Source organism: Staurois parvus, unplaced genomic scaffold (genome assembly GCF_062004578.1).
Source record: "Staurois parvus isolate SC_StPar_1 unplaced genomic scaffold, SC_StPar_1.0 ptg000316l, whole genome shotgun sequence".
In the NCBI taxonomy this organism is placed as follows: domain Eukaryota; kingdom Metazoa; phylum Chordata; class Amphibia; order Anura; family Ranidae; genus Staurois; species Staurois parvus.
The window spans coordinates 4,135,159-4,162,557 of NW_028318112.1; the positions used below are offsets into that span (position 1 = coordinate 4,135,159).

General features: G+C 40.4%; 1 protein-coding gene across 3 annotated transcripts in view; it reads left to right on the forward strand.

Moving 5' to 3' along the window:
• Window positions 1-27,399, forward strand: part of CACNA1I (calcium voltage-gated channel subunit alpha1 I) — a 1,904,325-nt gene that overhangs the window by 1,519,594 nt on the left and 357,332 nt on the right. For all 3 annotated transcript variants that reach the window (XM_089683626.1, XM_089683627.1, XM_089683628.1), the window contains exons 25-26: window positions 10,626-10,735; window positions 18,747-18,880. In XM_089683626.1, coding sequence (XP_089539752.1) covers window positions 10,626-10,735; window positions 18,747-18,880 — 244 coding nt within the window. The remainder of the gene's footprint in view (window positions 1-10,625; window positions 10,736-18,746; window positions 18,881-27,399) is intronic.

The window sequence follows — 27,399 nt, forward strand, 5'->3', positions numbered from 1 at the left end:
CCATTTGGGTCTTCACATCCATTGTGCCAGGAATGTTGGTTTCACGTGCCATATATTACATGTGTTTGTGAGTATCTTTTTAGCCTTTCATACTGCCAATAAACTCACAATAATGCACTAGGCTGGTGCGCCTTTCTTTCTTTTCTTTGATCCTTTGCAGTGTTGCTGGACTCCCCCAGTCGTAGGAGGGCAGCAAGGCCTCAACATCCCTGGATTTTGGGTTCATAGGGGATCCTGTCGATTTACCCTGGTTCATCGCATCCATGTGCAGGAGGAATTGTTTTATTTTGTTATATGTGGAATTACACCCCAAAATACATTCTACTACTTTTCCTGAGTATGGGGATACCAGGTCTTAGAGGCTTTTTGGCAGTCTAGCTGTGTACAGGACCCCAAAATCCAATAAGCACCTTCAGGCTTTTAAAAGGCTTTTTTTCCGCATTACACTTCCTGATTACCTATCACAGCTTTGGAGGCCCAGAAATGCCAGAATAGTACAACCCCCCCAATGACCCCTTTTTGGAAAGTAGATACCCCAAGGAATTTGATAAAGGGATTGTGAGTATTTTGCAAATCTCGTTTGTTGCCACAATGTTTTCGAAAATGAAGAAAGAAAATAAAAACATATTTTTTCTTTTCATTTTTTATATTTCAAAACCTTGTGAGAAAAACGTAAATCTGCAAAATGTTCACCATACCTCTTGAGATCTGCAAAATTCTCACCATGCCTCTTATTAAATTCCTTGGGGTGCCTACTTTCCAAAAAGGGGTCATTTGGGGGAAGTTGTGTTATCCTGGCATTTCAGGGCCTCCAAATCTGTGATAGGGAGTGAGGAAGTTATGAACTTTCAGGCTTTCAAAGGGGTCATTGGATTTCGGCTCCTGTATGCGGCTATGGTGCCAAAAAATTCTCACACATGTGGTATCCCCATACTCAGGAGAAGTAGCAGAATACATTTTGGGGTGAAATTCCAAATATACCCATGGCATGTGTGAGCAATATACCATTTAAATTACAACTTTGTGTGTAAAAAAAAAAATAATAATTTTGTGGAAAAAAAAAAATCTTCCACGGACTTAATGTGCCTCTCAGAAGATAGTCTTCTTTCCAAAAAGGGGTAATTTTGGGGTGTTTGTACTGCCTTGGCATTTTAGCACCTCAAGAAATGTGCGAGGCAGTCAGAAAGTAAAAGCTGTGTAAATTCCAGTATCTACAGTATACCATAGTTTGTAGACGCTATAACTTTCACACAAACCAATTAATATACACCTATTGGGATTTTTTTTTACCAAAGACATGTAGCAGAATAAATTTTGGCCTAAATGCATAACTAACTTTGAGTTTATTGGATATTTTTTATAACAGAAATTAGAAAATATCATTTTTTTTTTAAACTTTTGTTTTTTTGTTTATAGCACAAAAAATAAAAAAACCCAGAGGTGATCAAACACCACCAAAAAAAGCTCTATTTGTGGGAAAAAAGGACATAAATTTATGTACAGCATTGCATGACTGCACAATTGTCAGTTAAACTAGCGCAGCGCTGTAGAGCAAAACATGGCGTAAATTCCAGGATCTATACCATACTTTGTAGACGCTATAACTTTCACATAAACCAATTAATATACACTTTTGTTTTGTTTTGTTTTTACCAAAGACATGTAGCAAAATACATTTTGGGCTAAGTTTATGACTAACTTTGAGTTTATTGGATATTTTTTATAACATAAATGATAAAATATCTTTTTTTTCCCCCAAACGTTTGGTCTTTTTTTTGTTTATAGTGCAATAAAAAAAAATCCAGTGGTGATCAAATACCATGAAAAAGAAAGCTCTATTTGTGTGAAAAACGAACATACATTTTGTTTGTGTACAGCATTGCATGACCGCAAAATTATTAGTTGAAATGCCGCCATGCCAAATAGCAATAAATGGCCTGGTCAGGAAGGGGGAAAATCTTCCTGACCAGGCCAAGACAGGTGTTTGGCAATGCCAAAACCTCATGATTCCTTCCAGGGTGAGCAAACTTTTGAGGACAACTATAGTGAACTTAGTGTAGAGTCATTCACTTTCAGGTCATTCAGGTAATTACAGAGGACAAGAGGACACTCTTTATGTCTGGAAGAAAAGATATTTAAACTTCACATGTGCAAAGTCTTCTTTATAGTAAGAGCTGTGAAAATGTAGAAGAGACTCCTTCAAGAACAAGTTCTGGCCAGCTCGGTGGATTGTTTTTAAAAAGAGATGCATGCATTCCTAAATGCACAAAATACAACTGGATACTAAGAGCTAATAACACCAGGGGTAGTTCATCCAAGTACTATCCAAAGCCTCATGGGGGATAAGGAAGGAATTTTTTCCCCTACTGGAGCAAACTGGATCATGCTTTATTTGGGATTTTTTGGATCTTCTGTGGGTATAGATTATTGTTTGGTTGTTTTTAGACTTGACTAACTATGTAACTATGTCTAATCAAATACACTGCTCAAAAAATTAAAGTAACACTTTGAAAACACATCATGCTGAATATCTATACTATAATGATATGGACAGGGTAATGTGTTAGGCACGTTAGGATGCCCCATCGTTTAATGGAAATTATCAACCTACAGAGAGCCTAATTCAAAGACACCACGAAAATCAAAGTGAAAAAATGATGCCGCAGGCTAGTCCATTTTTCTGAAATTTGATTGCAGAAACTCAAAATGGTACTCAGTAGTTTGTATGGCCCCCATGTGCTTGTATGCATGCCTGACAACGTCGGGGCATGCTCCTAATGAGACAACAGATGGTGTCCTGGGGTATTTCCTCCCAGATCTGGACCAGGGCATCACTGAGCTCATGGACAGTCTGAGGTGCAACCTGCGGCATCTGATAGACCGAAACATGATATCCCAGAGGTGTTCTATTGGATTTAGGTCAGCCGAGCAAGGGGGCATTCAATGGCATTAATTCCTTCATACTCCAGGAACTGCCTGCTTACTCTCGCCACATTGTCGTGCACCGGGCATTGTCATGCACCACGAGGAATCCAGGATCCACTGCACCAGCGTAGGGTCTGACAGTGGCAGTCAGGGTGTCATTGTCTAGCCTGTAGAGGTATGTGCGTCCTTCCATGGATATGCCTCCCCAGACCATCACTGACCCACCACCAAAACAGTCATGCTGAATGATGTTACAGATGGCACAACATTCTCTATGGCTTCTTCAGACCCTTTCACGTCTGTCATATGTGTTCAGGGTGAACCTGCTCTCATCTGTGAAAAGCACAGGACACGAGTGGCAGACCTGCCAGTTCTAGTGTTCAATGGCAAATGCCAATCAAGCTCTATGGTGTCGGGCAGTGAGCACAGGGTCCACTGGAGGACGTCGGGCCCTCAGGTCACCCTCATGAAGTCTGTTTCTGATTGTTTGGTCAGAGACATTCACACCAGTGGCCTGCTGGAGGTCATTTTGTAGGGCTCTGGCAGTGCTCATCCTGTTCCCCCTTGCACAAAGGAGTAGATACCGGTCCTGCTGATGGGTTAAGAGCCTTTGATGACCCTATCCAGCTGTTCTAGTGAAAAACAGTCAGAAAAGATGAGTAGGGAAAAAATGTCAGTGGCCTCCTCCTGTACAACCATTCCTGTTTTGGGAGAGTGTGCATGCGCGGCCGTCGAGACGGACATGCCGCAATAAAGCTCCGTCTCCCCGTTGGGTGACACAGCAGTCCGCCCGCGGATCCCGGCAAGTGCAGCAGTTCGGGAGGTACCCGTCCTCCTGGCAACCCCACCCAGACCCGATCGCCGGCCAGCGGGATTATCACAGGAAGCTGCAGCTCTGTCTCCACTGCGGGCAGAGCAGAGGGCCTCCCACCGCCCTCAGATCCGAGCCCGCTCGGGGACATACGGCAATACAGGGGGGCTCCGATCCCAGTGGCAACCCCCCCTGATAGGATAAGTATGGTTAGGGGAGCACCCCACCACCAGGCTCCACTGCAGAACAAAACAATTAAGGAGGCACTGGCAAAGGCCTCCTCCAAGATGGCCACCGCTCCAGCATGTGGCAGCAAGCAGGCTGCAAAATCATATGCAGCCCTGCAGGATACGCACCCCAGCCATCCCTGTGCATCAGAGGGTGAGTCTGATATTGAACCAGACACTCCCACACATGCTTCAACACCTGATCTTACACCCCCTGACCTTCTAGCATGCTTTTAGAGGATGCTACATAAAGCTCTGAAGAAAACCTCTGACCGCATCACCGCTACACTGTCCAGAGAAATCCACGAACTAGGACAACGCACTGCCGACCTAGAACAGAGAGTAGGCGATCTCGATGCCTCATTTTAGACACATGCTGATGACCCTGACGTCCTAAGGGACGAAAACGCAACGCTGCTAACGCGCCTTGAGGACTTTGAAAATCGGGCAAAGCGCTCAAATTTACGAATCCGTGGCCTTCCAGAATCTATCATCGATGCCCAATCAACCGTTACGGCGCTATTTCAAGAGCTCGCCCCAGCCATTCCAATTGAACAACTAGAAATGGATAGGGTACATAGGGCATTAACCCCACGGCGCCCTGATGGCCCACCGCGTGACATCATAGCCAAACTTCACTTTTTCCGCACTAAAGAGCAACTCCTACAAGCAGCCCGCAATGTGGAATCCCTACAATTTCAAGATCACACCTACCAACTGTTTCAAGACCTCTGCCCTACAACCATTGCTAAACGCAGGGCTATGAAGCCCCATCTGCAAGCGCTTCAGCAACACGCAATCCCATATAAATGGAGCTTCCCCTTCGCCGTACGTTTCCGATATCAATCCCGAGACTACACTTGCAAAACCTCCAAAGACCTACTGGACACCATGCGGAACCTTCAATTACGCTCTCCAACAACACCATCAGAGAGTTCCAAATGGAGATCTACATCCTGCTAACCACGGAAATCCTATCCCCCATGCTCCACCGATGGTCAGCTCAGTATCCAAAAACGAGGGCATTTCTCGTCATCAGGCCCATCTCCACAAGATACCATGGACTGAACCGTGTCCTTCAACTTCTACTATACCACATACACCAGACTACGTATGATTTAGCCAGCGTAGCCTACTTTTCCTGCCTCACGCTCTGATGCAGGCGTTGTGTATCCCTATGCAAGTCCCCTGGGCTTGTTTAGCCCCCCTTTTCTCCCCTTTTTGATATATATTCTTGGAAAATTCTTTTTGGTTTTCCTCACAAGTTGATAATTACTTTAACTTTTTGTCTCTCCTATATCCTTGAGAGCCTGTTGAACCACATATACCGTTTTTGGCATTATTTTACCTAGGTTGTATCTCAGGCTGAGTATGGAGGCCTCAGCTCTGGCGGCATAGGATACCACTTCTCCCCATTCTTATTGGTTCGCCTTCACAACCGATGCCGCCCGAGCTCAGGACCCCTCAAATTGTTTGGGAATATATTTACCTACTCTCTTCCGGGATCCCATTACTGTACATTAATTTAAACACTGTCATCCCCACGGTCCGCATACCTGTGCACTCTCCACTAGCCCCTGTGCTATTGTTTATTTATTAGCACTTCTCAGGCCTAGAATGGCCCCTTACACCCTTTTCCTGATACCTTTCCCTAATCATATTCCCCCACCCTCCCTTTCATATGACTCCATGACCTCACCCAACCTTCTATACAATCAGACTATCTCACACAGTGACCACCAGACGTTCTCCCAGCTGGCAATACTTTATTACACAATACACCATACACTCTCCCTATGGGCTTGTTAAATATTCTCACCCTGAACGTTCAGGGCCTCAACATGCCGCAGAAACGCAACAAAGCCTTACGCTCTTTTGCATTACTTAAGGCCCATGTAGTTTGCCTGCAAGAAACACACTACACTCCCAATTCCACACCCAAGTTCTTTGGCCCCCGTTACCAGCAGGTCTATACGGCCTTAGCCACAACCAAATGCAGAGGGGTACTCATCGCCTTCTACCGCACAACACCCTTCACATTATGTAATGAAATCGTTATCTCCTGCTAATTAGACAACTCTTAGATGTGGATGTTACCATCGCTACATATTATGCCCCGAACCAAGGTCCCCTACCATTCCTTTCCCATCTATTATCGGTTATAGATCACCACAAGCGAGGCACTCTGTTCATCTGCAGAGACTCAAACTGTACCTTATATCCCTTCCTTGACAAATCTCCTCAACCTTCCCCCCTCCCTACCTCCAAGCAAACCCTTCAAGCCATACTACAGTGTCATTCCATGATAGACACCTGGAGGGAACTTAACCTAACTAAGCGCCAATACACTTTCTACTCTCACCCCCATAAGACCTTCTCTAGGATAGATCACATTCTCATAACTGCCAGCTCCTCCTCCCAGCTTTTGACCTCTAAAATACTTCCAATCCCTTGGTCAGATCATAGAGCCGTATTTACTTCCATGGCCTCCCTAGCCCCATCCCCTACTGATCCCTCCTGGATCATTAACGACAACTTACTAGCAAACGCAACCCACTACTTAGAAATCGAAGCCGCTCTCAAAGAATACTTATCTTTAAACCAAACACCTGAAATTTCTCCTCTTCTCCTCTGGGAAGCGCATACGAGGCTTCTGTATTAGCAAAGCATCCTTTTTAAATAAAGTGAAAAGACAGCAATGTCTCTCTCTCAAACGAACTTACAACCAATCCCATAAAACCTTCCAAGCGACCTCCACACTGGCCAACCATGAAGCTCTGGATCGAGCTTGATTAGCTCTTGATCTCTTTCTCACGGACCAGGCGGAGCTTTTACTTTGCAGATCTCGACACAAATACTATACAAAAGCAAAAAAAAACCCAGTACCTTCCTAGCTCTTTCGCTTCGTAGGCTTGATCAGATTACTAGACCTATTCGATTATGCACCTCGTCTGGCAACCTCACTAGTAATCCGGAACGCATTCTACAAATCTTTCACAAACAACTTTCACGACTCTACTCTCACTCCACACCCTTTGACCTCACCCAGGCTGACACCCTCCTGGCCTCCTTCCCGACACTTTCTGAACACCACCTGGCAGCATTAGAGCAACCCATCACTCCAACCGAAACCTTAAACGCTATTAAAAATGTAAAGCTTCGTAAACGCCCAGGACCAGATGGTTTTTCCCCCACATATTACAAAAAATTTGCCCACCTTCTAACGCCCATCCTTACTAATGCTTTTAATGCCATACTATCGGGCCATACCTTCAACCTAGACACAGTCCAAGCTAACATCTCAATGATCCCAAAACCCAATTCGGATGACACGCAGTGGTCCAATTACAGGCCAATTTCTCTCCTCAACATTGACATCAAACTACTTGCCAAAATCCTTTCCATATGCCTTAACTTGTGTATAGGTTCTCTAATTCATAATGACCAAGTGGGATTTATTCCAACTCGAAAAGCCGGAGAAAACGTTAGACGCGCAACTCTCTTGGCACATATTGCTAAATCCCGCAACATTCCTGCCTGTTTCCTGTCCTTGGACATCCGGAAAGCATTTGATACGGTATCATGGCCATATCTACACTACATTCTGCGCCGTTGGGGCTTTGGCTCTCACTTTTTAACCTGGATTTTCTCACTATATCGAGAGCCCTTGGCCAGAGTTAGATACCTAGGACACAGGTCTGCTCATTTCCCAAGCTACCATGGCACAAGGCAGGGCCGCCCTCTTTCCCCCTTACTCTTTGCTTTGGCCATAGAACCACTAGCCCTCCTAATCAGAGCTAATCCAGATGTCCGGGGACTTGAATTAGGTGGCTCTCACCACAAATTATGCCTCTTTGCAGATGACGTTCTACTTTTTCTCACTTCTCCCTTGACTTCCTTTCCCTTCTCGAGAGGTTTGGCTCACTCTTTGGCCTTGTAATAAAACCCCAAAAATCTACGGCACTTAATATTTCCCTCCCCCCTAATGAGTTGGCCCACTTGAAACAGATTCTCCCATTTCCTTGGTCACAGCATCATATTCCTTTCTTGGGAATCAAACTGACCCCTAACATATCAGATCTTTATGCAGCTAACTATACTCCTATGCTAACTCATCTAAGTGCTCTTATGACAAAATGGTCCTCCCTACTACTCGCGTGGCTAGGCAGAATAGCAGTCATAAAGTTGTCAATCCTTCCAAAAATGTTATATTTTTTCAGAGTTCTCCCAATTCCAGTACCCTTCCATTATCTTTGCATACTACAACGTCGCATTTTCTCCTACGTATGGGGCACTTTCCTCCCCCGCATACCCCGCTCCACCCTATACCGTTCCAAGCTAAGCGGCGGTCTTGGTCTTCTCGATATCAGTAAATATTACCAGGCGGCACACTTAGCACAATTGCCAAAATACCATGCGACCTATGAAATTCCTCGATGGGTTGTTCTTGAATCTATAGAATGTGACCCCCTGTCCACGGCTAATTTACTTTGGCTAAGACCAATTGACCGCCGCTTTCTAACAAATCCCATCACCTCTCAATTTCTATCTTTATGGGACAAACTGAAGACTCGTTACCTTCTCCAATCATTACATAACCCCTTACTTTTGTATCTCAAGAACCCAGCTTTTCCCCCAGCATGGTCATCTCCAATTTCATTCAAAATATGGACCTCTGCAAACCTTCTTCGCACCCATCATTTCCTGCAGAGGAACAAATTCAAATCCTTCGCCTCATTACAAGAAACGTATAGCCTCCCAGCATCTGAAATATTCAGATATTTACAATTACAACACTTTTACGGCCCCTACACTAAAACATCTAACCAAACTAATACCATGTCTCCCTTTGAATAGGCTTGTTATAAAGATCCCCACAGGCGCGGCCTCATTTCATGCCTGTATTCTCTTCTCACAACTTCAGCCACCGCATCCCCCCTCCTCATATACCCACAGGTGGGAAACAGACCTAAACAGACAATTAGATCCATCTGATTGGGACCACATCTGGGCCAACACAAAATCATCTTCACAGAATATTGTAGCCTTGGAAACCAATTATGAAGTTCTAACTCGTTGGTACTTGGTTCCAGCGGGAATCGCAAAATATACCCCTAACTGCTTTAGAGGCTGTGCAGACCCGGGAACACATTATCACATATGGTGGGACTTCCCAATAGCCCAAACCTTCTGGGCTGATGTCTTTAATATGATATCCAAACCCGCTTAAACCTACCCCGACAACAGCTCTTCTCAATGTACGCCCCCCTGGCGTAACTACATCGCAATTCAAACTCATCGTGCAAGTAACCACAGCAGCCAAGCAGGTTATAGCAAAATCCTGGAAATCCCCCACTCTAAGCATAGCTGCTGTTAAAACTAGAGTAACTCAAGCCATGATAAACGCAAAGGTGGAAGCCACAATCCTTGATACAATCCCTAAGTTCCTGAATGTTTGGAATCCCTGGGTAGAATGTTTCCTCCCGCAAAATTTCGATGAATCACTCCTTCTTCCCTGATATGTAAACTATATATTTTCAGCACTATTCTGGTACCACTTCTAACCGAATACACAAATAATTACATCCTTCCCTGCCAAACATGGAGTCATCTCCGTCACCCTTTTCTCACCCCCCCCCCCCCTCCTCGGTCCTCTTCTGTCTATTCCTAACTCCCCACGCAGCTCTGGAGAGTCATTACCCCCACTGATCACTCTCATTATGATATGTTACTACCTCTTGCTAATAATTTTTATTTACTTGACACCATAAGTTGTGCTGCATTGTTTTCTTGACTCTCTCTCCCCCTCTTTGTAAAGACATCAATACTGTGCATATTTTCCCCTGTATTTTACTGTTAATATAATGTCTAATGCCTACTGTTAATGTTTCCCTCCCTATGTTATAATGCCAATAAAATGTTCAAACAAGAAAACCATTCCTGTTTTGGGGGGCTGTCTCATTGTTGCCCATCTAGTGCACCTGTTGTTAATTTCATTAACACCAAAGCAGCTGAAATTGATTAGCAACCCCCTCTGCTACTTAATATCCCAGGTGTTTAATTGACTTGATGGTATACTCATTAAAAAGTATTCCTATAATTGTTTTGAGCAGTGTAGATATACTCAATGGGGAGCATTTACTCAAACTTATGCACTCAGAATCTGGTGCAGCTGTGCATGGTAGCCAATCAGCTTTAAATTCAGCTTGTTCAATTAAGCTTTGACAAAAAAAACTGGAAGCTGAATGGTTTCTGTGTAGAGCTCCACCTGATTTTGCACCACACAGTTTTAGTAAATAACCGCATTATGTTTTTTGTTCTGAAATTCACTTTAAATAAAGACTAAATTGTAGATGTGCACTACCCTAATAATGTTGGACATTACAGTGTTGATATCATGTTAGGATCATTATTTTCACTTCATCCAGTAAATCTGCTTTTGATTCAATCACCAAATCATATATGAATGTTCTTACTTTTTCCCCCTACCGCATGTGTGGTGTGTTTACAGTGAGCTAGATTAAAACTATTAAGATGAAAGACTAAATCCCATTAGTAGATCACCCATACACAGATTTGCCAAGGAGATCAGATTTTTTGCACTGCCACCCTTCACTCTCAATGGATAATATATATATATTTTTTAATTTCTCTTTTTTCAGTCTCTTGAAGTTGCCCTGAAGTACTGCAACTACATGTTTACTACAGTCTTTGTACTTGAAGCTGTGCTGAAACTGGTGGCATTTGGATTTCGAAGATTTTTCAAGGACAGGTAACTGACCACTGAGCTGTTTTAAAAGTGCTAGAAAATATGGTGTTACTATTAAAGAAACCCTATAATCACATTAACATAAAGCAGTCCTATTGTGATGGTTGAGTAACGATCAATAGAAGAGCTAAAAATACCAACCCATATGAAGTAAAATTATGTTCTAGACTCTCTCCAGTGCTGGCCGCATGACCAAAAGGGTCGGTCTTTTATCACATAATATATGTAAAATCTGTCCTCTAATCTTCCCATTCTACTACAAAATGCTACTAGGTATGTGAAAAACACTAGAGGTAACCTGGAACACATTTTTTCAGCATAGGTAAGTACTTGATTCTCTCATTCTTGGGCCCCTGCCACACTGGCAATCTTGTCACTGGAAAATACTCACCAGCAATAGGGTCACTACGTGACGCCTGTATGTGTCACTCCTTCACCTCAAACTGACAATATTGGCTTACATTCTGCTGCATTTGCATCAGAGTGACACCTTACCCATCCGGCTGATGGAGTAGTGGCACATAGAAGCACTTGAGTGTTTTCCTGCACATTTTAGTGATCCTGTTGCTATCAAGTTCTCACCAGCAACAGGTTTGCTAGTGTGACATGGGCCTTACTACTTATTTTTCCACCCCGGCAACACTGTCAAAATAGCCTTCTGTTAGCATCTGAAAACAGGTTCATTTCAAGAGACACTTGTTTGAATTGGAAAGTTATCCCTGATTAAAATCCACAACAAAGTACAAGTTTTTGTAGAGTATTTACAGTATTTTAGAGATTTTGTTTCTTTTTTTAAAAGGGGCAGTTATTTAATCAAATGTCTGTTACTAATATTACAACTTAAAGTATACCTGATAGTGATCCATAGCAAAAGTGCATATGTGTTTTTACCATGTTTGAGGTGTGGTTTTTTCAGGTCATGTGACTCAAACACCACACCAAAAATGCAATACGGGTGTGTTTCTGATGCATATTTGCAGCTTTTTCTCTTTATTTAAATGGGGAGGGAGCAGCAAGTAGGATTTAAAAAAACTCAGCGGACCTGCGATGAAGTGTGAAGAGTTTCATAGGATTACATGGTCTTAGGTTTTTCTTCCGCTTTTTTTTTTGCACAATAACAGATTCTATGAATGGGAGAGTTGTCTTAGTTTACCCGTTCATTTCTAAAGCTCTTGTAGTTGTGCCTACACACTGAAGCACAAGGGCCCAGCCAAAAAAAAGGTGCTGGTCAGTGAGCCATCTGAGTTCTTTGTGGGGAATTCTGGAGTGAACTTTTACTTGGTGTGTATCTAAATCTAAGAACAAAAATATATTTCAGCCATCTGTCCTTAGATGGGGTGACTGCATTCCTTTTCTATTTAGGTCTTTTTACCCTATTTTGCACCTGCTGATCCTGCCAGTATTTTTCCCAGGAAGACAACGCTCACTCACCCTACTGTATCTATGGAGGAGCAGATTTATTACCCTAAGCTGCTCTCCTGATTTGAACTACAAACATCTATTCCTGTCCTTTTTTTCTGTTGTTGTATACAAGTGTTATCACAATAATGTGATAACATAGTTTGAGATCTTATTTCAGTGTACAGAAAGTTACATTTGGATTGGATCGCATTGGATTTCTGGGACGATCAACAGATATTTTTAAAGATATAACAAAAATGTACTTAGTAGACATGTGCAGAACGAAAAAAATGTGTTTCTTTCCGTTTTGGATTAACTTGTTAAGTTACTAATTTTTTTAAGCTGCATTTGTAATGAAATTTGTTTTCTTTAGTTTAATTTGTTTGTTTTTGACTGGATTCAAATATTTCCAATGGATTTGAAGTATTCAAATCAAATTCAGATTGAATCTGAATTGAAAATATCGAATTGTCTAAATTCATTTTGAAGAATAGCTGGTTTTATTCTATTCGAAATTCAAATTTCGGAAGACAGTTATATCATTCTGTTCTTTTCTATTCAATTTTTTTCGATTATATTTTTCTAGTCTATTCTTTTCTATTCCTTTATTTCCTGTTCCAATTAATTTCTTTATTCTATTCTGTTCTGTTTTACTCTGTTCTTTTCTATTCTATTCCATTTATTCTATTCTTTTCAAAATTCAAATTTTGGAAGATGGCTATATGCATTCCATTGTATTCTATTCTATTTTTTCTATTATATTCTATTTTCTACTGTATTCTTTTCTATTTGATTCTATTCTATTACTTTCTTTTCTATTATATTCTATTCTATCCTATTCTGTTCTGTTTTACTATAATCTATTATATTCCTTTATTTTCTATTCTATTGTATTCTGTTCTATTTTACTCTTCTATTTTATTCTTTACAAATCTATTCTATTCCTTTATTTTCTATTCTATTCTTTTCTATTCTATTTAATTCTGTTTTATTATATTCTATTCTTTCAACAATTTGAATTTCATAAAATGGCTATATTCTAACATGAATACATATAGTCTTTGAAGGAAATCAGAAATAGTCAGCAAAACGAAATTTCGTTTTGTTATTTCAGATTCATTTTAATTTGTTAGTATTGTAATTCTTATACATCCAAATCTCCAAATTTTGATTCGGAATAAAACAAACCGCCCTTTTCTAGTACTTAGCCTGACACATTTAAAACTAATGCAGCCACCACATCTAAAGACTGGTAAGCTGCAATATATTAAATGTATTTTCATAAGTTTAGATATATGTTTTTAAAAAGGTGTTTATTTATACATTTACATTGAAAACATTAAATACAATCATGCTGTTACGAGATATACAGGTATGTTATATGAGTCTAAATGGCTACACAGAGCCTACATGAATTAACTGCCAATTGTAATATATTAAAAGTTGACATATATTCGCTGTAACTGGCTGTGGTAATGGAAACATAAAACAAACAATGACCCAAACCACACACAGACAATCACATAACCTTTTTTCTCTTCCCCCCTAAGTGCCACCAGTATAGTTATAGTCAGTGGCATACAATTCCAAGTAACATCCCATTTAAAAGGGAACCAAGAGAAAATTTACAACATCAGATAGACTATTGGGCTATAGGTAGATCAGCAACCTAAGATACGGAAGCATCCAGCCATGGCTGCCATATCTTAGTAAATGTTTTTGAGCAGGCCCTGCCAACATTAGGTTTGCAGCAAAGAATGCACCCTTCACACATTTTCTCTTCAGTCAGGTGGGGAGTGGGATTCTCTTCCTCCTCTTCCTCCCTCAAGTAGTGGGCTGTGCTGAATAGCAGGGCTGATATACTGGGAGTGCAAGGTTTCAAGCATTATTTCATTCTGGGCAATGAATCTTTGAAAGATATTTTTGCTCACTTTACAGCTTATTTAAGCTTAAAAATGGAATGGTTTCAGTTGCAAAGTATATCTTAAATTCCACGCTGAGGAAGCTTAGGAAATAAATACTGTTTTCTTGTTCTTTACTACCAAGTAATTGCTCTGGTATTTCCATTTTGATTTATGAGTTTATCCTACAAGCTCTCATTTGTGGTTTACAATAAAAAAAATCAGATACTGTTTAAAAGAAATCTTTATTTATTTATTTTTTTTAAACTTAGAAATGGATTTGTTTTATGAGTTTATATTCATAGTGTTTCACCCAAACAGAAAGCAACATTTAAAAAAAAAAATTAAACAGGAAAACCGTATCTAAGAAAAGTGCAAAAGTTCAAAAGAGAAAAACGTAAAAATCTGTCATAAATGTCATAAATGAATAAAATCAAGAGTTTTCACAATGTGCATTCTCTTGCTGGGTCAATTATTAAGCATTTCTAGGCTTTGACACTTTAAAAAGTCCATAACCCAGTGTATGCTACAACTCATGCAACTCATAGCTTACGCAGAGCTATGTCTTCTGTGCACAAGTATACTTTATGTAAAAACTGCTGTATTTCCTTTTATTATCCATCAACTGCACAATAAAAATTAATTAGAGAACTTTATTAGCTGCCATGATTTTTTTTTTATAAATATGTAGGCTGCCACTGTTGACGTGTCACTAAAAAAGCTGGTTACCAGGCTGCCATGCTAATGGATTTATATGCAGGTCTGGAGTTACAACTTCACTGTGTATTGTCTGGACACACCTTTAAGATCAGATACTTGAAATACTGAAATCAGAGACAACCAGGCAACTAGCATGTTCAAACAAAGGTTTGCAATGGTATACTCCATGTGTGCTTTGGTACAGGTTTCCTTTCTGAAACCTTTTTAGTGTTGGCATGCTATGGCTGCCTCCTATGGACTTAGGCAACAGGGCAATTTTACAGCAATTGAAGTTGAATACAAGACAAAAAATACATGTGAACTCTCTAAGCCAGTTAAATTATTAATAAAATCTTGAACATATCCAGTAATTGTAGACATTACAGGTTGATTTACTAAAGGCAAATATATTGTGCACTGCAAGTGATCTGAGGGAAAGCTCTGCTGAATTCTATCATCCAATCATGAGCAAGCAAAAATGCAGTTTTTTTATTTCTTTTGCATGTGATTGGGCATTCTTTGCAAAGTGACCTCATTTACTAAACTCTGCAACAATTGCACTTGCAGTGCACAGTATATTTACCTTTAGTAAATCAACCCCTAAGCACTTACTAAAGCTACTTGTGTTTCAGTCGGCTCTTCCCTTTTTACCAATCACCTTTGACTTTTTGAGCCACCTCAAAAATTTTATTGAAATCTGCAGTTTTCAAAATATTAAAAATTACTTTTGAAATTACTTTACAATGTTAAAACGTATATGCGATTATAAGATTTAAGTGATTGGGTTTACTTTACCTGAGTATCCTGGAAGGTGACATGCATTCAAAAATCTAGTTTGCATTCTAGGTGCAGAATTCTGTTATTTTTTTTTTTTTTGTTACGTAAATGCAAGTAACTTTCCTCAGGGAGTATTTCATGATCAAGTTCTGATATTTCCGCAAACTAAAGTTTATCTTTTATCCATGTATTCATTAGAAATGTATTGGTTTTATTGACAGCACATAGGGACTGCCTCTAGTGACTAATTGGATTTCAAGACTGTTAGTTATATTGCAAACCAATACTGAAAGTGCTGTATTTAACTAGGAATCATCTACGCCCCGATCAATGGGGCGTACATGAGGTAGTGGAAGAGATTACTTTGCAGACTCCTTTAATGATACCCCTATTCCAGTGAACAGTATAATTAGCTTAGGTGCATGTGTGGGAAATGCAACTGAATTAAGCGCCCCAGGCTTGTTTGAAAAACTCAGTGTGTTATGTGTAAGGCTTGCCGAGAAACTGTCTTTCCTGCAGAACCTCCTACATCATAAAAAACCTCACTGACAGGATATTGTGCACTTGCACTTTACCTGGACAAAGATCATACAGTTAATTAAAAGATTTAATCAACCCTTTCAGTAGCCAAGGGATGTTGATTTCTGCTGTTTGTTCTGGAACCATGCTGGGTGTTTTTCATACTAGATCGCTCTCTGCTACATTTTCTGGCTCATAAACTGCTACTAGCATAGAGTTTAATGCCGTACTATATAAACTTAATTGACCATAGGGTTTAAAGCTTATGTATGTATGATTTGTCTCATTGCATTTACTGAATGAGATACATTTCTGGACAGTTTCATAACTGTATTAGAAGTAATTACTTTGAGCCTAAAATGATGTAATGTAATGTCATTGTGGAGCTTTTACAGTAATCCTTTGGCTGAAACTGCATAACTTACCAATTTGTAGATAGGTCAGCAGTTTTGAGAGTGAAATTAATATTTGGTTTATTAATATTCTGAGACCTAGAGACAAGTATGAATCAAAAATTGTGAGTTCTGTTTGTCAAAACTGTGTTCCAAGCAAGCAAGCAAACGTCCAATGATAATTGCAATGCCACTATTACTTATGCTTCGACATAAGTAGATTTACAAATAAGCCCAATGTGTTTTATAAGGTTCAGCAGAGAGATCATAAAGAATTATGAAAGATAGACTGATTATACCTTTACATCTGTAGGGGTACAGCTGCTGCTGGGCCAGGTGGGACCAGGCTGTTTAAGGGATGAGTGATTGGATGGATTTTTCAGTAGTATTGAGAGAATCAGCAGAAATTCAAGTCACCTAGAGTTCAGTGAAGATATATTTGCGAAGGTGAATTTTGAAGCTAATTCAATTGAGGCCAAACTTGATGAACAATTGTGACCCCATGAAGGGCTTCTAGGGAATCTATAGACAAACAAATAGCATGTAAAGCAGAGTACTGCTGTAGTACCAAAAAAATGTATAGGGGGCCCTATGTCATTTTCATAAAGCTTTGAGGGTGACATGAAAAATACACAAATCCTTTAAATTACAGGAAGATACCATAAAGCTGTACATAGTGTTAAGGAACTAGCACAGATTTCAGGAACAACCTCAGTTACCACTCACTTTTGCAGGACATTTTTTTGGTTGTAGAATATTTTTTTTCTTGATTTGCTTACAGGCAACAGCACTTACATCTACTACTATGTGATGCATATTTGTTAGGGCTGAATTCCAGGAGCAAAAACTTCCATTGAAATATATTCCTCAATAGCAATATACAGTAAATCCACTTTGCACCAAAAAAACATAGCCTGTGCAGAGAGCAGAGCTGTAGGTTAAACACAGCAGGTCCACTCAGTACAGGCTGCCTGCAGAAAACTACAGGAGGGGGTGCAGATAAAAGACCTGAACAGGGATATAGAGCAGTGGTGACTAGTCTTTATTACATGCCTTTAGTATTTGGACAATATTTGCTTATCCCAGAGTTCAGCTTTTAGAAGATGTCCTTTTCTACTAGTTTCAGGATGTAAAGTAGTAAAGTACCAACCACAAAAGACCTAAATGCAGAAATGTCTTCCTAAAAAAAAGGAGCTCAAGCCCTCAGGTATGGGTGGGTAAAAAAATTAAAAAATGGTACTACAATTTGGTGGCTCTTTTTATAAGCCCTTTTTTACCCTGATTTGTTTTAAAAAGTGCACAAAAACTTTACACGACCACACCATTCCTCTCACCTTTGCCTCCCCCTTTCCATAGCCCCAATTTTCAAATATAATAAAGCTAAGGACCATAGGTATACAGTAGTCTGGTAGAAATTACCCAGCAACAGAACATATTTTTTAGCAGCAAAAACTGGACCAAATGCAGGGGCACAATGCAAAGGCAGCTATGCTTGATTAAAATAAGCTTTAGCACTCAGATACAGTTGTGTACAGTTGACAATCGGCAGATCAGTTTTGCATAAGTGAGAACATGGTTCAAATGCAGAAATCACATGAAGATGTCTTCGAAAAATTAGAGCTTTTGCCCTTTTTTATTTTAGTAGATATATTACTGTTTTGGCAAATGGAGGGAGGAGAAGGAGGAAAGGTACCAGAAGGCAGCAATGTTGACACATAGCAGCACCCTTAATCATTACATTTGTGTAACCAGCATTAAGAAGAGGGAAAAGCGTCTGGAATTGTTCTTGTAAGACAGACAACAAATTATTTATTGTTGGCATCTGCAGTGTGTTTAGAAGTTCTCCTTCTGCCCTAGCACTGCTTTATCATGTTAGGCTTGATTGTGGGAGTCTTTCATTCTCTGCTACATCCACATACTGCACCACTGCTTTTTGGTCTGTCGACCATTTTTTTTTTTTAATTTATATTTTTTTATTTTTGTTTCTCAGGTCAATTCCTATATTTTCTAGAGTGGATAGTGTGGTGCAGTAAATGTGACAACAGTGTGTAACAGTGTGAGGTGGTTATGGTGCATACAGTGTTTGCACTTGGCTTTTTTCTTTCAAACATTCAGCAGCTGAACAGATGGTCAGCAGAAAATTCTAAGCCTGTGACAAAAATGTTTTGGAGGGTAACCTATGTGAAGGGGTAGTAAAATTTGACACAGGGAATAATTATTTCAGTAAAAGGACAGAAAATATATTAAGTATATATACTTTTTATGGGTTCTGAAGTTTATACTAGCATTTAAAGTATGATCTTGTTTGCTTGTTTTTATATATAGATGGAACCAGCTGGATCTGGCCATTGTGCTCCTTTCAGTAATGGGAATCACTTTGGAAGAAATAGAAATCAATGCAGCTTTGCCTATCAATCCTACCATTATTCGCATTATGAGAGTGCTACGCATCACTAGAGGTAACAAACATTATGATGAACTGTCTGCAGAAAAAACAATCTCACTTTTCTTATAGCAGGCAGTCACAGTATCCAATTCAGCTACAACCTTTTCTTTTTCTTTTTTTTGGTAGAGCTTGGAAAATTAGGACATCTGTCACATTTTAATTGTTCTCACTGCTTGTACTGATGATGTAACATTCTTTCAGTGTTTTGTGTGTAGCACCTGGAGAACAGGATACATGCTGCTACATCATGCTCTATAGTAAACGTATGGCAAGAACAATACAGCTTAAATCAGAAGTCCAGGCAAAGTTTTTAGTACTAAATAAGTAATAGTTACTTCTGCTGATGTATATGCAAAGTCAGGATTGTTTCTCTGTTCTTTATAATACTTCTATTCTGTCCGAATATACTTCTGGCGAAGTATATGAGAGCTGCTGTTCTCATATACAGAATCTCTAGTGTTGTTTATGCTATCCTCTTTCCTTGGCTATTAAAAGAATGTCTTGTATTATATAAATGGTGGAGAGGGGTGTGGATAAATTACACTAGTGCTTCTGTGCATGAGAGGGTTCAGATATGCCTGAGATAATTAAATGGTATAAATATCAGAAAGGACATGTTTTGGAGGTGAATTTTGTAGCAACAGATCTTCCAAAGGTGTCTGATCTCTAGTTGATGCATCCCTATTTGGGATGAAAAAATGTTAATTGACTATATGTTAACCATTGAGAGGGGATCACAGAATGTTCTGAACAGAGGAAAAAGGTGGTAACATTTGGCCAAGTAAAATCTGAGATAAACACAAGAAAGAGGGCCTATCCCATGCCAAAAACTTAGAACAAGAAATGCTGGAAAACATTTTGGATTTCCAAATAAAGGTGCCACTGGGCCCACTAAAATTATTTGCATGTTTTATAACAAAAAAATGTTAAGAAGATGGTGTGTCAAAAAAGAAAATGAGTAGGTCCAATCCATGGTATAACTTTAAGTTCCCATCTGGCAAGGGCCTGTTTAATGTAGACCGATTGCTTAGAGTTAAATGCATGAAACTAATTTACCAATGGAACTAAAACATGACGATGCAGTAAAATACAAAGATAGGTTGTGAGGACCAACACCACCCTTAGATTTAGGAAGAGATAGTCAACCTGTGCAATCATAGGTGGCTCTGACTCCATATATATTTAGTAAATCAAAAAAATCCATGTTTGTAGCACTTTAAAAAATGAGCAGGAGAACACCATGGGTAATGTCTGAAAGATGTATAAGAATCTCAGGGGTATCTCTTAGCAGCGTTACAAAATTTTAAGGGAAATGTGCCTTGTAGAGCTGAAACATCAGGAAAAGGTAGATAGACATTGATAATCTCTGATTTCATGAGATTTACTGTAAAATTGCTACATATACCAAACAGTCGAAATTATTTTAATTTAGAGGATATGAGGATTAGATACATACAACAGGAGATCATTAGCGCAAACAGATAATTTCACTTGATGAGACCCCATCTTAACAACAAAGATAGAAAAGTTGTTACAAAGAACATTATAAAAGTGCTCCATTACTAAAAAATATAGTAAAAGGGATAGGGAACATCACTGACAATTACCATTCCTAATAGAAAACCTTTGCAATGAAGAGTCTTTAGGGTTGATTTACTTAAAGTCAAATAGACTGTGCATTTTGCAAGTGGAGTTGCTGCAGAGTTTAGTAAAGGAGAGAAAGCTCTGCTGACTTCCATCATCCAGTCATATGCAAGGAAAAATGCAGTTTTTTTTTTTATTTTTCTTGCATATGATTGGGCATTCTTTGCAAAGTGAAGCTGCACATCATTTACTAAGCTCTGATGCAACTGTACTTGCAAAGTGCACCATTTATTTGCCTTTAGTAAATCAACCCCATTTACTCTAACTCTAGCACTTGCTTTACAGTTGAAAGCCATTATCTTTTGAAGTAAATTATGGCCTTAACCTAATGACGTTAAAGGCCAACTGATCCAATCGAAGGCCTTTTCTGCAGTGGCCACAAGGAGACATAAAGATATTTAAGAAGAGTTAGCATGATACATAAGAAGGAGAGTTTTAAGTGTGTTTTCATGGGTCACCCAACCCTGGACAAACCCCACTTTACCAAAGTGTATAAGCTTGGTAAAAAGCAACTGTAGTCTAGATGCAATAATTTTGGAAAAAGTTTTTAAATCAACACTAATAAGAGAGGTGGGACAATTAATAAGGCAGTGGGAGGGATCTTTATCTGGCTTAAATATTAAAGAAATATATTAGCCCCTAGAGACTGAGACAGAAAAGGAGTGTCTTTTGCAATAAAATTGAAAACACTGAGCAAAAAGTATAAAGATACTCCTTATACAGTATATATATCTGTTTAAGATTTAGGGGTAAAACCATCAGAGCCCAGACACTTACCTGCAGGGGTGGATTCAATAGTAGTTAAAACTTGATCTTTTGTAAATGGGGTATTCAGAGTTTTCAGAGTGATATAATCTAGAACAGGGGTGGGCTGACAACTCATGGGGCCCCGGGCAATAGGAGATCATGGGGCCCCCTATGTCTCCACTCACACGCAAGCTATATCCACACAAAGTCCCACCTACATATTGCACTTCCCACATTACATGCATTTGTCAGAATTTTTGACAATGTTGACAATTATTATTATTATTATACAGGATTTTTATAGTGCCAACAGTTTGCTCAGCGCTTTACAATATAAAGGGAGACAATACAGCAACAATACAGTTCAATACAAGAGGGTTAGGAGGGCCCTGATCCTCAGAGATTACAATCTAAGAGGGAGCAGCTGGTGGTACAAAAGGTAATAACTGTGGGGGATGGACTGGTAGGAGGAATAGAAGATTCTGTTATTAGATGAAGGCAGGATAAGCTTCCCTGAAGAGATAGGTTTTCAGAGATCGCCTAAAAGTGGGCAGAGTAGGCGATAGTCTGATAGATTTGGGTAGAGAGTTCCAGAGGATGGGGGAAGCTCTGGAGAAGTATTGGAGATGAGCATGGGAGGAGGAGACAAGGGAGCTAGAGAGCAGGAGGTCATGCGAGGAGTGGAGAGGACGGTTTGGGTGATATTTGGAGACAAGATTGGTGATGTAATTGGGGGCGGAGTTATACATGGTTTTATATGTCATTGTTAATGTTTTGAATTTTATTCGTTGAGCAATGGGAAGCCAGTGGCAGGATTGGCAGAGAGGGATGGCAGATATGGAACAGTTAGTAAGGTGGATGAGTCTGGCAGCACATTCATGATAAACTTAGAGGGGATAGCCTGCAATGAGGTAGGCCATTGAGGAGGGAGCTGCTATAGTCAAGGTGAGAGATAACCAGGGAGTGAATAAGTTGCTTAGTAGAAGTCTACAAGATTTGGACAGTGATTGGATTTGGGGCTGAAAGGACAGATGGGAGTCTAGGATTACACCTAGTACCCTGGCATGAGGGAAGGGACTGATGGTTGTATTACTGATCTTGATGGAGAAGTCAGGGGAGGGGGAATGGGCTGGAGGGAATAGTATGAGCTCAGTTTTCAAAAGATTGAGTTTAAGAAAGTGGAGTGACATCGATGCCGATATGTCACTTAGTAGGTTAGTAATTCGAGGGGAGACTGAAGGGTTGAGGTGAGGAGTAGAAAGATAGATTTGTGTGTCATCAGCATAGAGATGGTACTTAAATGTTTAATAAGTTAACAAAAGAATAATAAACTTACATTAAAGTAAGACCGTCAGACTATCTGTCACTCACTACGGGTGTGTGCAAGTATACAGGGTGTTCTGGATCATCATACAGGTATATAATGCAAGATGTCATATAGAAAATTAGAGATGTACAGTACATGTATAAAGTCCTCACCTTCCAAATAATAACCCTTCACAAACAGCACCAGATCCTACTCATATATAATACCAGACCCTCCTGTACACCCCTTCACAAATACAACTAGACCCCTTTAATCCTCCTTTAAAAAATGTTCTCCTCCTCCCATCCCAGATAATATTAGATTCCTGCATCCAAAGTGCCAGATAACACCAGACTTCCTGTACCATCCTACTAGAAGATAATACCAAAACACCTGTAGCCCAATAGGACTAGACTAGACTTAGACTACACCATATCCCTGGACCCCATATCCCAGATAACACGTGAACCGCCATATCCCCAACTCATATATAAAACCAGACCCCCTGTATTCCTCAATCATAGATAACACCGGCCCCTCTAAACCTGTGGTCTTGGATAATGCCAGCCCCCCTGTATTCCCCACTCCTGGACAAAACCAGACTTCATAAACCCCCATATTCCAAGGTAACACCAGACCTCCCCAAACCCCCAGTCCAAGATAACTTCAGACCCCCCCCCCCCATGTCCCCACTCCTAGCTAACACCAGACTGCCTGCATCCCCCCCACTCCTTGATAACACCTGACCCTATACCCCCCACTGCTAGATAACACCGGATCTACTATACCCCCCCCCCCACACTCCTAGATAACACCTGACTCCCCTGTACCCCCACTCCTAGATACCAGGTCCAAATACCCCCACTCCTAGATAACACCAGATCCACTATACCTCTCTTTCCTAGATAACACCAGATCCACTATACCTCTCTTTCCTAGATAACACCAGATCCACTATACCCCCACTCCTAGATGACACTAGATCCAATATACCCCACTCCCAAAAAGCACCAGAACCACTATACCCTCCACTCCTAGATAACACCAGACCCCTATACCCCCACTCCTAGATAACATCAGGCATCTATACCCCCCACTCATAGATAACACCAGAACCACAATACCCCTCACTCCCAGAAAACACCAGACCCCATATACTCCCCACTGCTAGATAATACCAGACCCCTATACCCACAACTACTAGATAACACCAGGCCCCTATACCCCCCCTCCTAGATAACCCCAGAAGCACAATACCCTCCACTCCTAGATAACACCAGACCCCCTATACCCCCTACTCCTAGATATCAAGAGACCCTCATGTCCCCCACCAGACCCCCTGTACTCCTTGATAATGCATGACTCCCTGTACAGAGTCTCTGATCTCCTCTCCAGTGCCTGGGTCAGCTTGGATCTATTCCCCAATGCTGAGCTCTGGTCTGATCTCCTCCTCAGAGCTGGCATTGTAGGCCTCACCAGGCGGCTGAGTCAGCAAGGGCCAGAGATTCTCCACTAGGTGCTGGTTCAGTACCCAGCCTCCCTTCCTGTTCATAAAGCTAATCATCTAGGCTCAGCTGAATCATGACTGATAATTAGGGTTACAGGTGGCAGAGATCACATTGTTCTTCTTTCCTGAGAGGCTTGGTGGGAACAGTGAAGTCCAGATTGTCATTAGTAACTGGGCGACTGTCGCCTAGCAACCACTGCTTCCTCTACTCTCTCAGCTCCACCCCCAGATTGGTCAGTCTACCCCTGGTGCTGATATGAGACTCTGATCTATTAGGGGTCTGCAATGAGGGGTGTGCTGACAATTGCTGATGTAATGGTTGGTCACCAACCATTAGATCAGCCATCAGCACCACCCTTCGAGATCCCCATTAGCTCACAGTCCTATTATATCAGTACCCCCTCCCTCCCACTGTGCAGTGTGTTTAAAGTGTGTTGCCAGCAGCCCTAGCACTCAATGACTGCAAATTAGATCATCAAGGAGAGCGGGGAGAGAGGCACTGGGCAGGGGAGCTGGAGTACTGAAGCCAGAGAGCACAGGCAGGTGCAGCCAACAGGAATCCTCACTGAGTTGAGGATAACCCACTGAGTGAAGCACAGTGCTGTCACTTGGTCCTGCACTGGCTTCATCCCCTGGAGCCTCTCATGGGGTCCCCTAATGGACCTAGTACCTGAAGTTTCAGTCTGCCCCTGATCTAGAATAGGTAACACAGTTTCTCCAGTACATTCCTCAATAATCAAAGAACTTGAAGTGAAGGTGGAGATAGAAGAAGAAACATCATATAGACTAGCAAAAAAATCCCAAAAAGTATTAATAAATGGATGAAGATGAAAAAAAATATATCCTGTGGACATTCCAATACTTGGTATATACAGTATGTCTGTATATTTCATGGGTGGAGAGACTGTGCAAAAGCCCATCCACCTTTAATGATTTGGAAATATCTGCCAAAGGGAATTCTTTTGACAGTTTTTATTAGCTACATCCTAAAGTTGTTAAAAAGTTACTGAAAGCTTCACCAATAACTTGATGGATGGATGTGATGGAGTAGATTGTTTAGATTCTAAAGAATGTAGAAAAGTATCCAAAATAGATTTAGACTGCTAGCACCCTGCTGAACCCCCCCCCCCCCCCCACAATGCCCCTTTTAAAACTTCCCATTAAATAAGGATAAATGTATCATCTTCTTTATAATCTAGTAAAAAATTACAAATAGCAGCAATAATCGCATGATGGCATACTGAATCCTCAAATAACCTGTCATTTATCTGCCACATTCCTTCCAATCAAGAGAATTGGGAAATCTCCATTGTAAGAAAAATCAGAAAATGATCTGACCACACAAAAGGTTCTACATGATAAATAGAAAAAAATCTAAATGGCTATGGGACTGATGAACAGGTGAAAAAGAAATGTGTGACGTGGAAGAAAATATCTCTAGAGATGGTTCTAAATCAAATTTAATAGGGAAGAGTTTTATATCACATTTAAAAATGTCTTATACTGCACTGATTTACTGTAAAAAATAGCGTTATCATGCAATAATGCATCCTTCTCTCCAGAAGAATGTGTTTCACTTATTTAATTGTAAAGTGGTGTCATATAAGTTAGAATTACCCTTCTACCTCCATAGGAGACAAAGCCAGCAAAACAAATACCAAGCACCCCAGACCACTGCAACTAAGAGCAAATGAGAAACCAGTTTGTGTTTCCAGTACAGGAGTGGCCCAACAGTTAGCACAATATGGCACCAGTTACGCACCAGAGGTCTGACAGTCTCTAAATGCCACCTGCTCTATTTAACCATAGCATGCTCCAGCTGTCAAGAATCAGTGAATAACTCAGACATCTCTGATCCCCCAAAAGCACTTAAATATCATCTGAAGGATTTCTTTCTACCAAAGCAGAGAAGAATGTGCTATTCAGTAAGATGAAACACTCACATACAAATGCAATCTCAGAATTAAAACAAAATTTTGAATAAAGAATCAGCCTGCCTAAAAGCTACAGTACAAACTGTTTTCCACCCCTTGATAGATTATCCAGCAGATGAGCACATTGAGCTACATAGAGTACACACCACCACACTAGGCCCCATAGATGAACAATATACTTACAAATCTTTATGGAAGCAAGAGAAAATGAGTTGGTGGGTTTTAAAAAGGTTACATTATACTTTTCCCAGCCTTTTACACTGCACCATCCTAAAGGAGACAACAGTTACCTGGTAATAAAAGCTTTGCAAAAACATAATATCTCTTATTGTTGGGGTCATCCCTTCCTTCAACCACCTACTGACTTACATCAGTATAATTATAAAATAGATCACTGAAGCATAGAAGGACAGATGTTCAACCAACTTTCTATATAGAACACCTTGTGGCTAAAGAATGTCTTCATCTCATTACTTCTGACTCTGAAACTCCTGTGGGACTGCAAATTTGCTTTACCCCTAGTTTATTATATGAAAATTGTCCCACTCTGTCATTGGGTAATGTTAGAGGCTGTTTATACCCCTGCATGTTTAATCAAAGCCTTAAACACAAAATTCTGTAGGAGTAAAGATGTTGGCTGGGATATAGAGACCACGCATTTCTTGATAAAGTGAGGGAGGATTTACCAGTTGGATGAAATAGCCTAATATTGCTTTGTCAAGCCAATCTTCATCAGATTATTAAAGTGTTACTAAACCCACAGCAATAAAATCAGTCTGCATATGCAGTAAAGCATGCTTGTTATACTCACTGTGGAACCTAAGGAGTTAATCCTCTGCATTGTGTAAAAAGGCTGTTTGATCCTTTCTTCTCTGTTCCTCCCCTTTTTCAAGCGACCACCACTTGGTGATCTTGGGAGAGTGCATGTGATCAGCACAGGGCCAATCAGCAATGTCCAGACAGAGGTCAGGGGATTTCCATTCTCCTAGAGCAGAATGGAAACTCCTCCTATAAGCTTTACTAGTGCTGGGCTGGACACAGATAGAAGACACAAGACTGCTCTAACTGCTGATGAGAAAAGGTGTTTAGCAGTTTAGCAGTAAATATACTAAAAAAAATGCACTTCCATGTTCTGTGTACTGTGGGAGACCAGATATAGTGGATGCAAGGTTCTAGGTTTAGTAGCCCTTTAACTCTGGGGACTCCGCCAGTGCCTCTGTTAGATAACCTTTCTAGGGGATAGTAAGAGAAGTGAACATTTTACTCTTCACAGAGTAACATCCCTTACCTACAGCAATGTAAATTGGAGACAGCACTGCTCAGCATGGCTTAAATTACTGCTGCCAGGTGCCAGTCCTCTTGCAGAGCTCGCAAGCATTGAAATGGGGCCACAC